This window comes from Sardina pilchardus, chromosome 4, assembly GCF_963854185.1.
Source record: "Sardina pilchardus chromosome 4, fSarPil1.1, whole genome shotgun sequence".
NCBI lineage: Eukaryota > Metazoa > Chordata > Actinopteri > Clupeiformes > Clupeidae > Sardina > Sardina pilchardus.
In genome coordinates this window covers 26,580,348-26,595,808 of record NC_084997.1, presented here as the reverse complement: position 1 = coordinate 26,595,808, position 15,461 = coordinate 26,580,348, and the positions used below count along the sequence as shown (strand labels likewise).

The 15,461-nt window shown below is 40.0% G+C and overlaps 1 protein-coding gene across 3 annotated transcripts; it reads left to right on the top strand.

Annotated features, from left to right (window-relative positions):
* The first annotated feature begins 2,938 nt into the window (after positions 1–2,938).
* Positions 2,939–11,030, top strand: LOC134077864 (carcinoembryonic antigen-related cell adhesion molecule 1-like). 3 transcript variants are annotated; one of them, XM_062533501.1, is made up of 8 exons: positions 2,939–3,077; positions 3,346–3,415; positions 3,964–4,248; positions 4,698–4,922; positions 5,091–5,189; positions 5,594–5,650; positions 5,960–6,031; positions 10,258–11,030. In XM_062533501.1, exons 2-7 carry the CDS (start codon positions 3,361–3,363, stop codon positions 5,989–5,991), a joined length of 753 nt encoding a protein of 250 aa, XP_062389485.1. In that variant the 5' UTR covers positions 2,939–3,077; positions 3,346–3,360; the 3' UTR covers positions 5,992–6,031; positions 10,258–11,030. The 3 variants fall into 3 exon arrangements, with proteins under 3 accessions (XP_062389485.1, XP_062389484.1, XP_062389483.1); XM_062533500.1 differs by having other exon boundaries at positions 4,680–4,922; positions 5,091–5,180; XM_062533499.1 differs by having other exon boundaries at positions 4,680–4,922.
* Positions 11,031–15,461: the final 4,431 nt, after the last annotated feature.

Sequence of the window (15,461 nt, the reverse complement as noted above, 5' to 3'; positions counted from 1 at the left end):
ACTGTAATATGTCTGATATCCCATCATGCATTGCAGATTACATTGTTTAACTGTAAAGTTAAATATACAGTAATTTCTAGTAATATTTTACTGTAAAATTACATCAATTTTTTACACACACACACACACACACACACACACACATAAATACACACACACACACACGGACACATACCTACACACACACACACACACGCACCAGCACACACATGTACATAACAAATTACACAAACACATGCACAAACACGCCCACACACATGCACACACACACCCTCACACTCACACACAGATGCACAGTACACACACACACACACACACCTACACACACCTCACACTCACACACACACACACACACAGATTCACAGTACACACACACACACACACACACACACAAACACAGATGCACAGTGCACACAGACACACACACACACACACACACATCTTTGAGTATGTTTTGTGAGACCACCGGAGCTGAGAAGTGAGTGTGTGTGTGATGTACTATAGCCTGTGTGTGTGTGTGTGTGTGTGTGTGTGTGTGTGTGTGTGTGTGTGTGTGTGTGTGTGTGTGTGTGTGTGTGTGTGTGTGTGTGTGTGTATGGGTGTGTTTCTGTTTGCCCGTGTGTGCTTTTGCATGTGTGTGTGTATGTGCATGTTCTGTGTGTATTCTGTGTGTGTTCTCTTTCTTTCTCTCTCTGTCTCTCTCTCTCTCTCTGTGTCTGTGTGTGTTCTGTGGTATCTGTGTGTATTGTGACACATAAAACACACACACAAGCAGACACTACACACACACACACACACACACACACACACTCATAGACAGAGAAGCACTCATACACAAAAGCAAGTGCACACATGCACACACTCATTTACATAAAAGTTGCAATAGGGGATGGAGTAGGCGATGGAAACAAAAGCGTGATTGATATTTGTGGAGAGAATGTGCAGGACTGAGCGGCGGTCATATTGTGTATCGCTTTGCGGTACATCTAGTTTTCCTAGAAACACACGGTGCGGAGTTGATTATCCCGCTCGTTTATATTGCCGCTGTCTTAGATACAACGTTGCTGTTTTTACCGTTACATTCACATTGGCGAATTAATATTCAAGTGTAATAAGCCCAAAAGAAGGGAACTACTTCATAGCCGTGCGGTATATCGAAAAATAATGCACGTTCCAAATAGCGCATCACAATAGGAAATTTGACCAAGCAGTGGTATAAAGCTTGTAAATAACTAGTGCTAGCAGACATTTATGCTAGGATGTTAGAGAAATGTGAGCAACCGAAGCCCAGCGATACAGCGTGGGCGTAGCCCTGAGAAGCATGATTCACACTAGGGGAAACTCCAGGGACAGCCTGAAAGGCACACAGCAATGAACGTATGTCACTGTGGTATGTCACTGTGGTCTATCACCACCATGTGATATCAAAGCTGAGAGAAGACAAGCCTATATATGGTTAGCATGAAAGTCTAACACGAGACACAAAACACCTTCATACTGATAGTGAAGTCAAACATTTTACATTGATCCAGCCTCATACAGTTCTCTCTCTCTCTCTCTCTCTCTCTCTCTCTCTCCCCCCCTTTCTCTCTCCCCCCTCCCTGATGATGACACTGGTTTTAATCTAATGGTTCAAAGTAAAATGGTCCAAAAGTTGTGTGTGAAGTCATCGATAGAAGGGAGGACGAAAGTCAAAGGTGAAGACAACACAAAGTATGATTCCATCAGAATAACTATAACCAATGACGGGCCAGGGATTCACAAGAGCAAACGTGCTGCTCTGGGCGTATGGAATTCCTTGACCGTGCCTTCAACTACAAAGTCCATGGTGGCAGCAGTGCTCCACCTGCTGGTCAAAGGAGAGACAGCAAAAAAAGATCCAGTAATGACAGCACAGGTGCAGTTAGAGTAAATGTGGACTGGGCATCTACCTTCAGAAGTATTAACTGATGTATCTCGTCCAGGGGTTTGGAACCTCCCCCAAAACATTCTTTGTTTAGCACATCAGACACATTATGCAGCTTTACTCTTGATTGGCAGAAAATCCAGAGTTCTTGCGAGAGCACAATTTGAGTTTGCTCAGCGAGTCACTCTGGCAATCAGTAATGATGCGTATTACCCATGTCCTTGGAGCCAAGCTGTACCAATCACATTGGTGAATCTGATATAGGCGGGTCAGAGGTGAGCTAAACAGATGACAACAACACTGCGATAAAGTCCGGAATCAGGCAGTAAACATTGGTCGTAATGCAATTGTGTCGAAGTCTGGATGCCCACCATGCTTGGTGCTGCCCCTCAAGTTGGGCCATTTTTATTTACCCATAGCCAGACCCTAAGTCTTTCATGATCTGGGTCTGGATGTCTAGGTTAAAGTTAGAGCACTATTGAATGTGTGGCAATCAACACCAGCAACCTTCAAATCCCTTATGTTCATTGTGAATTAATAGTGTTACTGTATACTGTAGATCAAACACTTAGATGAACATATCAAGTTCAGTTGAGATTAATACTTATGGAAGGAAGGGAAATTGACCACAACATTTGTTCCGCTCTTTTCATACTATAGCGTCATTATATTCATAGTGTCACTTTGATATTGTGCCTACAAGAGATCTAGACAGACAGGGAGTTGGATACCAATGTATCATATAGCTCACTGAAACACTAGTGTCTAACTATCTATTGTTTGATAAACACAAAAATGTAATTGAACACACTAATAAAAAAAACATATAAACAAACAATAAACACATAAACCATATATGTACAGTATATTCTTGAACAATGATAGATTACACCATTACAGAGTGTGGTTTACAGCACCAATATGGTGTACACTATAACAGACACTCCCTCTAGTCTTACCTAATACCTCACAGACCGGTTAGACAATTTTTTTTTCCAATTGAAGACTTCCTACTCTTTTCATTTCGCATTTGCTACAACACAACGCAACATTTGGACTTTTGAAAACATCACAATTTCAACAAGACTACTCTCTACCGACAACTCAATTCATAATCAAATGAAAGCCTATTCACACAGCCTCTTGTTTCCATCAGTATTCTCCTTCTCGGGTAGGTGAATGAGTATAGTTTGTCATTTTCGATATGTGGGATATTAGACTCGATTAAGTTAATGTACCTTGACACGTAAAGGCCACTCATTAACTTTTACCAACTGAATTACGGGTTGTCCATTATCCCTTACATACACAGCAAAAAATAGTACCATTGATTTGTCATTTTAATGCATTCTCAGAATGTTTTGAAATACATAATCTCAATTTAATGACAAGGAAATGGTTAGGAATCATTACATAACTAATCTTGTGTAACCTGGCAGGTATATTGGACGAAGATGAGTTTTACTCTGATCTTAATGCTGCTTCAATTTCTGTCTGTGACCCACTCAGGTAAGTTAATTGTGTTTTACTGTTCAAAATCATATTACTGACAACTGATGCCATGCCATTTCCCCATTTCCAAATGTAAAATAAGAATAGATTATGTGAATTTGGATTTTTCTATGGCAGGCATGATTGTGCATGATAAGGTCATAAACAGGATAGAGCGATAGGAGGGGCCAGCGTTTTGTGACAAATTGTGACATAAACGGGTTTGAAAATGGATTAAGTCTTCTCTCCTTCTAGTCCAAGTGAAATAACTGCATAGCGAACACTCCTAAGACATTTCCACTGGCACAGAATACAACTTTGAGCTAATGTTAACTTGGGGACAAACAAAAATAGAAAATAAAAAGTAAGCATTTTGTAGAGCATTACAATAAAGTCTGAATCATTTTAAATTCAAAGTATCTGCATTGGTTTTGGACGCTTCAACTGGAACCTACTGTATAGGATTAGATCAAAAAGGGTTTACAGTCAGCTCCCTCCCCCTCTCCCTCTCAGCAAATCACTACAGCTATAAACCTTATGATTTTTTTTAACATTCATCCTTTCAGCTGGCATCCAAAAACACGCGTTGAGGAATGATTCCACTGAACTAAATGGAGAGGTCCCAAATGTGCATGTTGTGTCAGTCTTGTGGACATGTGAAAAAGACAAAGTTGTAGATTGGGATAAGGGAGACACAGAGCCAAGGTATTATACTAGATTAAATAAGACTAAACTCAACATGGACACCTGGGCTCTAACTATCTCTGACCTGCAGCCGACATGTCATGGCCGATATGCACTTCAAATCAATGGTAGAGAAACAGCCAAGTCTTATCAACTGACTGTATTAGGTAAGAGTTTTTATTTCTTTTTTTTTGATTAATTGAAAAGTCTGTGAATCTAAATTCACTTATAATGCTGGATGGATGACATTTAAAATACTGAAAATGTCATCCATCACAAGGATCTTGTATTTGTCATATTGCAATAACTCAGTTGGCACATCTCAAAATGTTTGGGAAGTGATAAGCAAGCATAGCGCATGAATGAAATAGATAAATAATAGTCTATTGCTGAATATGAGATTAAACAGATGCTATAAGCATCATCAACAGTAGTTAAAATGTTAGAATGAGAAAATAAATCTGTGTAATTGTGACTCTGGTGAGTAGAAATTCAACCCAGATGAATAGCCTTTACATGTGGTACCACTCATATACTCTGGTATGAGTAGAAACTCAAACTAGCCTTTTCATGTGGCATCGTTTGCATGCCTCCTCAGAACCTGTTTCTCAGCCAGATATCAGCCATGCCTGTGACCCGGAAGGCTGTAACTTCACCTGTAAAGGAGCAGATAGTACTCACACAGAGTACAGCTGGACTGATAACCAGGGGAGAAATGAGAGAGGGTCTGTGCTGATGGTGGAGAAGACTGAGGGACTCAATGGGGTCTACACCTGTAACTTCAGCAATCCAGTGAGCTGGAACACCAGCAGCATCAGGGAGGGAGAGCTGTTCTCTGCAGGTCAGATTACTCAACAATAAGTGTCATGTCTTTTTTTCTCAAAAGTAAAATCTCTAGAACAATGATTCCCTTCTCTTGACAAGATAAACATCTTCAAGGGAGGGGTTTTGTTTAATTCCGGTAATCCTGGTATTTTATATTAAGAACATTTTGATCGTTTATCCGCAGATGCTACAGATGCTAAATTGGCCATTATCCTGGGATCTATCACGGGTTTGGCTGCCCTGATTGGAATCGCATGTTGCATCAAAAAGAAGAGTATGCATAGTATGGTGTCTCTTCAAACACTGATGTTTGAAATGAGTAAACTTGTCTCTGTCAATTTTGTTACAGTGTTTATCAGTGGGAATCACAACAAATGCATGAACACATGTTTTTGAAAGATGCAATCAGTTATGTTTTGACTGTTAAATGCAATCCTGAAATAACACAGATGTAGTTACTGTGGTTGTGAATGTCATTGGTGAAATAATGGAGACGGTCATTATTCATTTATACTGTAAATCCATGCTTGTCATGCATGTCTCATTTAGCATCAAGTTTAAACACAGTTTATTTTATTTTTTTAAATAATTGTTAACATAATCCCATACAGTGCTTATAGTTACTTCAAAAGATGTAAGGGTGTGTGGTTGCTTAATAAGATATTCTTGTGAAATGTATCTTCCAAGGAGAAGCTCACGTGAGACAAGAGCAGCCAGAAGAATTTCCACTGTCAACAACTAACAGTAAACAAAATACATTATGTTTTGTGAAAGATTAATATTACATATTTTGTGAAATGTATTTCTTTTGGAGAGTACAATATTAATCGAATCCATAATGGAAATTAGATGTTTTAGAGTAACTATCTTAAACGTATAAGTAACTGTTGACTTTATTATTCAGTCAAAACAATGTGATCAATTTGAGGTGCTCAGTTTTATACGTTAACACTCTTAAAGTGGATAGTGAAAAGTCCTTTCACGTATGTTATTATAACAAAAGATTTAAGTGTGCGGTTGCATAATATTATTATGTGTAATGTATCTTGTCAGATCAGGCTCAACGGGATGAACCAGAGGTCTGAGGTTGAAAATCCAGTGCTATCACCCAGGGAGATAATGAAGGTGAATATTATAATATTTTGTTTTTCAAAATGTATTCAGGGAGTATATGAAATATTTAAGTCAAGTCAAGTCAAGTCAAGTTTATTTATATAGCACATTTCATACACAGAGGTCATTCAATGTGCTTTACATAAACAAAAACCAAACAGTAATTATAGCAGATAAAAGCATAGATGGGCAAAGAGTAATAGTAATAAAAATAATAATAATAATAATAATAAAAAGATCATAATAGAAAATAAAAACAAAGCATAAATCAAGATCAAATCAATAAGGAATAATTAACATAAAAGACTCCAGATGGAGTAATTAAGAGACAGTTAGCAGAAAGCATCTGAGAACAATTTGGTCTTAAGTCTAGATTTAAAACAGGCTGCAGTTGGGGCCTTTTTAATGTCATCAGAAAGTTGGTTCCAAAGCTGAGCCGCATAGCAGCTAAAAGCTGCTTCGCCATGTTTAGTTCTAACAGCAGGCTTTACTAAGAGGTTTTTCTCCTGAGACCTCAGAGGACGAGAAGGTGTGTACTGCTGAAACATGTCTGATAGGTATTTAGGTCCTGCTCCATTTACTGATTTATAAACAATTAGTAGTGTTTTAAAGTCAACTCTGTGACATACTGGAAGCCAGTGCAGAGATTTAAGAATTGGAGTAATGTGCTCAGTTCTTTTTGTTTTTGTGAGAACCCTAGCTGCTGCATTTTGAATCATCTGAAGCTGTTTGATAGTCTTTTTAGGAAGGCCTGTGAAAAGCCCATTGCAGTAATCAACCCTGCTAGAGATAAATGCATGAATGAGTTTTTCTAAGTCATGTTTTGACATTAGCCCTCTCAGTTTGGCAATATTTTTGAGGTGATAAAAAGCTGATTTATTCTATATTCTATTCTATTTAAATATAATTCACCATTGTATGTCTGGTTATTTTGGCCATACAATTCAAATGTTTCCCAGCTGAAGTTACTTGGGATGGGCATCTACAATCAAAAGCCACTCAATGTTAAAAATAGTTAACATTTTTTAGGTCACATTTTGTACATTCTATATTTCATATAGTAATGGATTATAGCTGCTTGGCACAACAGTAAGTCTAAGAGCTAGCTATTAACTAGATACAATGTAGGCTATTATAAAGCATCAATTTCCACAATGTATGTTTTTAACACAGTAGGCTACTTTGGAATACTCACATGTTTGTGTCAGTGAGAATACCACTAAGTGTGGACTTTTATCCTAAAGAGAATACATTGACTGGAATGTGCAGTAGGCCTTCATACAGTAGTATACCCATGGTGAGTAGCCTAGGCCTACAGACAAGTAAAATCAGTTTATTAATAGTTTTTCACTAACAAAGGTGCAAAATAACAATCAGTGACTCAGATGAAGCAGTGAAATGTAATTTTACTCTGTTACTATGTAAGGGATAACGGCCGACGAGGTGACCGGTTCGATGGAAATAATGGCTAGGTGGAGGTCTAGAACTCCGGCGACGTGCGAAGCACCTCCGCCGTGCCATTATTTCCATCGAACCGGTCGACCTCGAAGGCCGTTATCCCGCTTATCTCCCGTTTGTATTCACAACCTGTATATTTAGAACATAGTTTTATTCCACCGTTGCGTCCGTTAACATCGCTAAAACTGTCTTGACTGTGGGACTACTTTCCGCCACATATCAACTTTCTACTTGCAGGACAAAACTGCCGTTACTAGTTCTAAAATTGATGGTTGCTATGGCCAAAGGCCAGTCGTTAGTTCTAAATGGCTGGTTGCTACGGCCAAAAGCCAGTCGTTAGTTCTATCTCTCCCGTTGTCAAGCGGGCATATCCCAGGATTCTGATTAACTTTAACTTTGAAAGATCGCTACTTTTATAGCCTACATGGCATCCAACTAGCTACAATCCACCTCCGTCATATGCTACAATGTTACTATGGTTCTGCACGTCTGTATTTCAGCTTGGATGCAACGTGACAGTTCATTTAAACTTCGCAACGAGTTTGGCGAATTAATATTCAAGTGTGATACGGGAACTACTTCACAGGTAGGCCTAGCAGGTTATGTAAGGGATAATGTAGGCTATCCACCTCTTTCCTTAACCCGGAAATATGTATCGTTGCGATGGTTACGATACTGTTTTCAACTTCCGTTCATTCTGTTAACATGTGCGTTCTCCATAGCAAACTAGATTATGCCTCAACTTAGATTTCTTTCGAAATGTTGACAATTCTGCCCTCAGCATGTATATACTGCATCACATATAACCGATATAAAATAGAAAAGTTGACTTTTATATGCGTTATGATATGTTAAGCACCGTAAACCGTCACGTTAAAACAGATACAATGCAGCTTCGCCGGAAATAGAAAACCGTCTCGGTGTCATGGCGACACCCATTGTTGGGCTGCGGAATATCGTGGATAGAACGCCGGTGTTCTGTCAATCTGAGCTACTTGTCGAGATGAGCTACCGCGCAAGCGCACTTGAAAAATCCGTCAAAATCGAATGTTGGGAGTAAAACGACTGTCATTTTAAGCTACCTTTCTCAACACCGAGGTAGCGTCCATGTAAACAGCGAGGATGTGGATAGTTAGTCGACTCAACATGTATAAATGTCTACTACGTCGTCGTGTAACGATGATGTAAAAATAAATAGCGAGGTAGGCGATTATTTAAAATAAATGACTGATTTCCCATCGTGTAAAATGTGTTCTTGTTAGCTAGCTAAACTAATCGGAATAACCCATCATAACATTACTAAAGAAACGGTGTATTATTTCTGGTTAAATGACGGATAAGCTCACCTGATGCCTCGATGTCGTCGTTTCCAACAGATCGTTTAAGCAGCAAGTTCCACAGCTTCCCCAGAATCAAAGCCATCGATATCTCATGGCTTTGCCAAGAATGAACACAGATAACAGGAAGTAGGCTAAAATACTGTACATAACGTGGTAAATATCAGCGTTAGAGGTTATGGTTGGAGCCTGATTTAACACATTTGTCTTACTACCAATGACCGGAAAATCCTGTTTATTTGTAAATGTGCATTTTTAATGTTGGGGTTTGGGTGTAAATGTACATAAAACATATTATATTATTATATAAATGGCCCTAAATCGTTTGAAAATACAAAATGGCAGTGCCACTACTGTAGGTAGCCCAACTTGATAGGTAGCCCATCTCAACAGATACGTTCTATCGAATTCTGCTACGGTAGCTCATCTCGACGAGGCAGCCCAACTCGACAGAACACCGGTCATTATCGGAAAATAATTCCCGACAGGACGGACAGAACCCCGACGCGCAGCGGAGGGGTTTTGCTTCGTAGGCTACTGAAGGGAATTATTTTCAGATAATGACCGGCGTTCTATAGGCTACATTATCGCGCTTATTATATGGCTACTTGCCAAAACGAGAAAATCAACTTATCTCAATGTGTCTTTAGCAATGACTTGGCTAGTTCGTGGCTTCCGCAACAACTAGCGGAGTGAACCCGTTGCCATTGGCAGCGGTCATTATACCTTCGGAGCGGTCAATATGCAGATATAACGGACCGGTAGAACGTTGAGAGGCCCATTCAAAGTGAATGGGAGCTCCCTCAACATTCTAGAGAGCCATATAATAAGTAAGGGATAATGTATAGAACGCCGGTCATTATCGGAAAATAATTCCCGACAGGACGGACAGAACCCCGACGCGCAGCGGAGGGGTTTTGCTTCGTACTGAAGGGAATTATTTTCAGATAATGACCGGCGTTCTATAGGCTAGGCCTACATTATCGCGCTTATTATATGGCTACTTGCCAAAACGAGAAAATCAACTTATCTCAATGTGTCTTTAGCAATGACTTGGCTAGTTCGTGGCTTCCGCAACAACTAGCGGAGTGAACCCGTTGCCATTGGCAGCGGTCATTATACCTTCGGAGCGGTCAATATGCAGATATAACGGACCGGTAGAACGTTGAGAGGCCCATTCAAAGTGAATGGGAGCTCCCTCAACATTCTAGAGAGCCATATAATAAACGAAGTTAATGGCCACCCCATCAGCCAATCAGAGAAGAGAATTCCATTGTTGAGGGAGATAAAACAAATATATTGGACATGCACGCTAGAAATGCACTCACTGGAAGCACAGCAGTCCCAATCGAATTGCAGTGTAATATCACTGTATAGCCTATGCAATCTGATCCATATTTAATGGTGAACAATATCTCATGACTTCATTATTTACCTTTTCAGATGCTGTATGTGAAGGAAGAGGTGAATGCAATGCCAGATCCAACTGAAGGCCCTACTGTATATTTAGCCTATATTTCAAGTATTCCACTGTGCAAAGAGATGTATTTTGGACGTCCAAGTTTAGACTGTAACGCCAGATGACGTCTTTTTTTTTCTAACGTGCCGTATTGACATCCACAGGACCTCTGTATAGCATCCAAAAAAGGTTACCTAGTCCTATTGACGTCCAAATGGGGTGGACATGATCTGCACATCTATCAAACGTCTAATGTTTAGTGGGATAGTATCAAAATCTTGACCCATGTTTTTGAAGTACTGTATTCCAAACAGTGGAGTGACATCCAAGCAGCCACAGCGAGATTTTGTCCTGTGATTTGTCCTGCTTATAGAACAATACTAAAGGTGCTATTTCTGCTGGATTTTTGTCACAGCTAAGTATGCATGAAAGATGGACCTTCTCATGAAATACACACACTACACACTTTTCTAAAATAGCTAGACTGCGCCCATATGACTCTGTTGAACTATTAGAATGATTTTATGATTATGTGTATTCTATTGTATATGATGACGATGCAACGATGAAGGGTCAGTAGTTACTGTACATGCTGCAAATACTGTGGTCATGAATGTGAATGATTTATAGATTTGTGTGCCACATGGGTGTTATTGGCTAAAGAACATTACATCTCAGTTTGTAATCATACTATCTTACATATTCAGTGTAATGTAGGCTAAACCTTTTTGGATTAAATATATCCATCAATGCCTAATTCCAACATTAGTCAGTGGATTTATTACTCACAAAGTTTATGGTTAAAAACCTTAAACTTTATATTCACTGTAGTGGTGAGCAGTGATTGTAGTCTTCCCACTTCAGCCGATGGATAACCAAGCCTGATTGATGGCATGAGCAGTACTCCACAGCCATGGAGGGACATTGGGTAGGGACAGACATGTGCTGCATGTGTTGTACCGGATACCCCAAAGGCACTACTGAGTTTTGCCCCACTTGCCTATATTGTTTGTATGTGTCCAGTTATAAACCTTATAGCCTATTTACCAGTGAGCAGTAGATAAAGACTAATGTGTTTACTATTTGTCGCTAATGAGCACCAAGCAAGACAAATATATTTACACATTCATGCACTTTCCATTCAGCTCTCTGTTGGTTTTGGCCATCCCACAGCAGCCAATAGATAACCAAGCAAAATTAATGACTCAAGCTCATATACTGTGCAGTGGGGAGAACGTGTATTTGATACCACGCTAAAGTTGCCTAAAAAGAGGAATATAAAATCATCATTTGACAATTGATCTTAATGCCTTAGTTTAAAAAAAAATTAGTAAAAATCAAACCGCTAAGGACACAAATTTTCTTTGTGATTGAAGAATGTATCGTAAATAAAAAAAAAATTTCTTCCTTAAATGCTAGGGGGATGGAATTATTTTACCCTTATGTTAAATTCCCATAGGAGCAGGAGTATTTTTTTTATATGTTTTTATTTTTAAAGGCCAGCTATTTTGTGGATCCAGGATATGCATCCTGATACAGCCAGCCAGCCAGCCAGCAAGTTCCCTTGGCCTTTGGACTTGAAATAGCCCCACATCATTCACCATAGCTAGAGATTGGCATGGTGTTTTTTTCCAGTTAGCCTATTAGCCTGTTTTCAATGCAAATCATCATAACAAAGGGTCATTTACTTATGTAAATGGTATATTTCAGTCTTTAATCAAAAAAATAGAAAGCACGCCAAACATCTGTATTTTTGTGGAGTACATGAGCATTGTGTGTAGATCGATGAGAAACAAAAAATCTAAATGACTTCAGACATCAAGTTGTGAGCCACTTGGTGCAGCTCGATGGCACCCTCTAGAGGGGTCAACAACAAAAACAAGAAGTCACACAATGATGTTCTCTGGGTGAGGTGACCCTTTGTCATGGTGTGGTGTCTACAGCAAAGAGTAGCTCTGGGTGAAAGGGATGGGATTCCGTTTTTCTAACTCATCCATAGATGTGCAGGCATCCCAACCTGCAAAAAGTCATTTGAGGGAGGTATCCCAGTCTCTCGCTCTGCCTCCCTGTCGTGTGCGCGCTACACAGATGCTGTGCATGGTTTTGAGCACAGTCTCCCGGAAGACTCCCGGAACTTCCGGGAGACTTGGGATGTCTGTGATGTGGCTTAATCTTACAGGGGAGCTACACCAGGCGCGTAACTGACGTTCGCGAGGTGTACAAATTCATTTTAGAAGACTGGTCTATTTTTTTTCTATTATTGTACGCGCCACTGTCTCATCTGGTGTAGCTTCTTCCATTGATTAAAGTGATTATTACTGTAATTGTTGCAACATACACTTTGCGAATGGAACGCTTCAGTTACGCGCCTGGTGTAGCTCCCCTAGTGTGTAGGTCTACATTTGGAATAGTGTGCTATCAGCGTGAAATCGTTGAATAAATCAGTGGTGTGAGCTGGTGTAGCCTACTCGTGGCCAGGGTGGCCCTGGACTGTTGTTTAAGCACCTCTGGGATGCTCTGAACAACACGCTAGTATGTGTCGGATGGTCAACCTGTTGTCAGACAGCAGCAGTGAACAAGAGAGAGAGAAAGAGAGGTCAAATCAGTCCAGGTAGTGAGCAGTTGGAACCAGACAGAGGCAATGTCTGCCCACCCAGATGTAAAGGGTTGAACTCTGAAACTCCCACTAACTGTCATTTGGATGTAAGTTGTGAGAGAAGAGAAGGGAGAGAGAGAGAGGGAGGAAGATAAAGGAGAAGGGAGGCAGAGTGGGAAGAAGACAAGGGAGAAGCAAGGAGAGAGAGTGAGAAGAAGAGAAAGAGGGGTGGAGGAAGTAGAACGATAGGAGGGAGAGTGAGAGGAAGAGAAAGGAGAAGTAAGGAGAAAGGAGAGGAGAGATATAGGAAGACAAAGGAGAAGGGAGGAGGAGTAGAGGGAGAGAGTGGGATGTGGAGGGAGGGGATGGAGCATGAGAGGGAGAGGGTGAACAAGGATGACTACATCTTTGGGAACACAGGAATATTCTCAAAATGTACCACACGTTCATCTAAATGCAGGTCGGCCAAGGAAGCTTATTACCCTTGTGCTTCCACAGCGCTTCCTGTGCTGGTAAGACATGAGATCATGGAATGAGGATACAGCAGGTGAGTAGCAGTCATGGATCTCCAGTGGAAAAAGAATGTGTGTGTGTGTGTGTGTGTGTGTGTGTGTGTGTGTGTGTGTGTGTGTGTGTGTGTGTGTGTGTGTGTCTATGTGTGTATCTGTGTGCATATGTGTGTGTGTGTGTGTGTGTGTGTGTGTGTGTGTGTGTGTGTGTGTGTGTGTGTGTGTGTGTGTGTGTGTGTGTCGGAATTCAGGTTATTACCCTTGTGGATCCGCAGTGCTTCCTGTACTGACATGAGGTCATCAACACTCTTGACCTTGATCTTTGTCGAGGTGGCGTGCTATTCTCTTCTCTCTCCCTCTGTAGTAAGAGGACCTAAAGACAGAAGTGAGGGAGAGAGAGAGCGAAAGATAAGAGGACACCACAGAGGTGCGAGAGAGAGAGAACACAACAGAGGTGAGAGAGAAAGAAAGAGAGAACACAGGCGAGGGAGAAAGAAAGAGAGAGAACAGACACCACAGAGGTGAGGGAGAGAGAGAGAGAAGAGAACACCACAGAGGTGAGGGAGAGAGAGAAGAGAGAACACCAGAGAGCCTGGTGAAAGAAAGAAAGAAAGCAAGAGAGCAAGAGCGCTAATCTCAAACGATGCCAATTGTAATCTGGCAGCACATTTGGAAATGCCCCAACCTGCCACTGTGTCAGCACTCACCTCCTCTCTCACTTTCATCTCTCCCTCCTTCCCTCTTCTTCTTCCCCCTTTCTCATTTATTCTTCATTCCTATGTGCGTGTGATGATGATGATGATGATGACGATGATGATGATGATGATGATGATGATGATGATGATGCACTGCAAAAACTGCTCGTCTATAAAAATCTTACCAAGTTTTTTAGATCTTATGTCAAGATAGAAAAAAAAAACAGTTGTTATTGTTTTCAGTATAAAGAGACTAACCAGTGCTTTATTGTGACATAATTTGACTTAATTTAGAAAAGTTTGACTAATTTTAAGACAATTTTTCCTGAAAACAAGCACATTTATCTGCCAGTGCAGTAAGTACATTTGACTTGATAAGACGCCATAAAATAAGTCAAACTCTTCTTAAATTAAGTCAAAATTATCTTTTGAGAGAGAGTAAGTACAGTACCCTCCAGAATTATTGGCACCCTTGGTAAAAGTTGACTAAAAATAGGTATAAAAAATAATCTTTAGGTGATTTATTGTACTCCCACAATGAAAACAATGAGGAAAAATATACCCTGCAAGGCAAGCAAATTTATTCTGAGAAAAAGGAAAATCTCATAAAGAAATAAATATTTTTAACAAAAACAGCTTGCTCACAATTATTGGCACCCCTGAAACATATTATGTACAACATTTAACAGGAGCATTTTCCTATGTAAATGCAACGTTTTAAAGTAAATCAGAGTGTCTGTGAACTTTCAGAAGTAGTTCATGGCGTTCTTTTTCACTATGGTATGAAAATGAAGTCACTCAGAGGCTAAATCCTCTAGTCATTTTTCAACATTGGAGAGACAAGAGAATACACTAAATTGAAATAAAAAGAAATTGTGTTGACATTTGTAAGTAAGAGAATGTCTATGGAAACTAGGTATTTTGTTGAAAATGCCTATATTTCCAGTTAAAATGATGACTAAAAGGTTCTAATCATCTGGAAATGTGGCAAACATGCTTGGACAAAGACCCATGGCTATTTTGCTCCCACGCACAGTATGGAGGATGGTATGATAGGCAAAAAAATCCATAAGAACCACTGTTGAGAGTTACAGACAAAGCTATCATCTTGGGGTCACCAAGCCCCCCCAAAAAATCTTCAAAAGTGACCTCACTGCTAATAGATTATTTAGACAGCATGTCAGGTTAAAGCCAGTAGAGTCATTTAATGAACAATGTAAATGGCAGGAGTTACTGAATGGTACCATGACATGTCTGGGAGTGTGGTCTATTGTCAGATGAAAATAAAATTATGCTCTTTTGCAAAAAACACTTAAGGTGTCTTTGGCGTACATAGAAGAATGACTATACTAAAAAGAACCCCATGCCTAATCAGAATTATGGTGGAG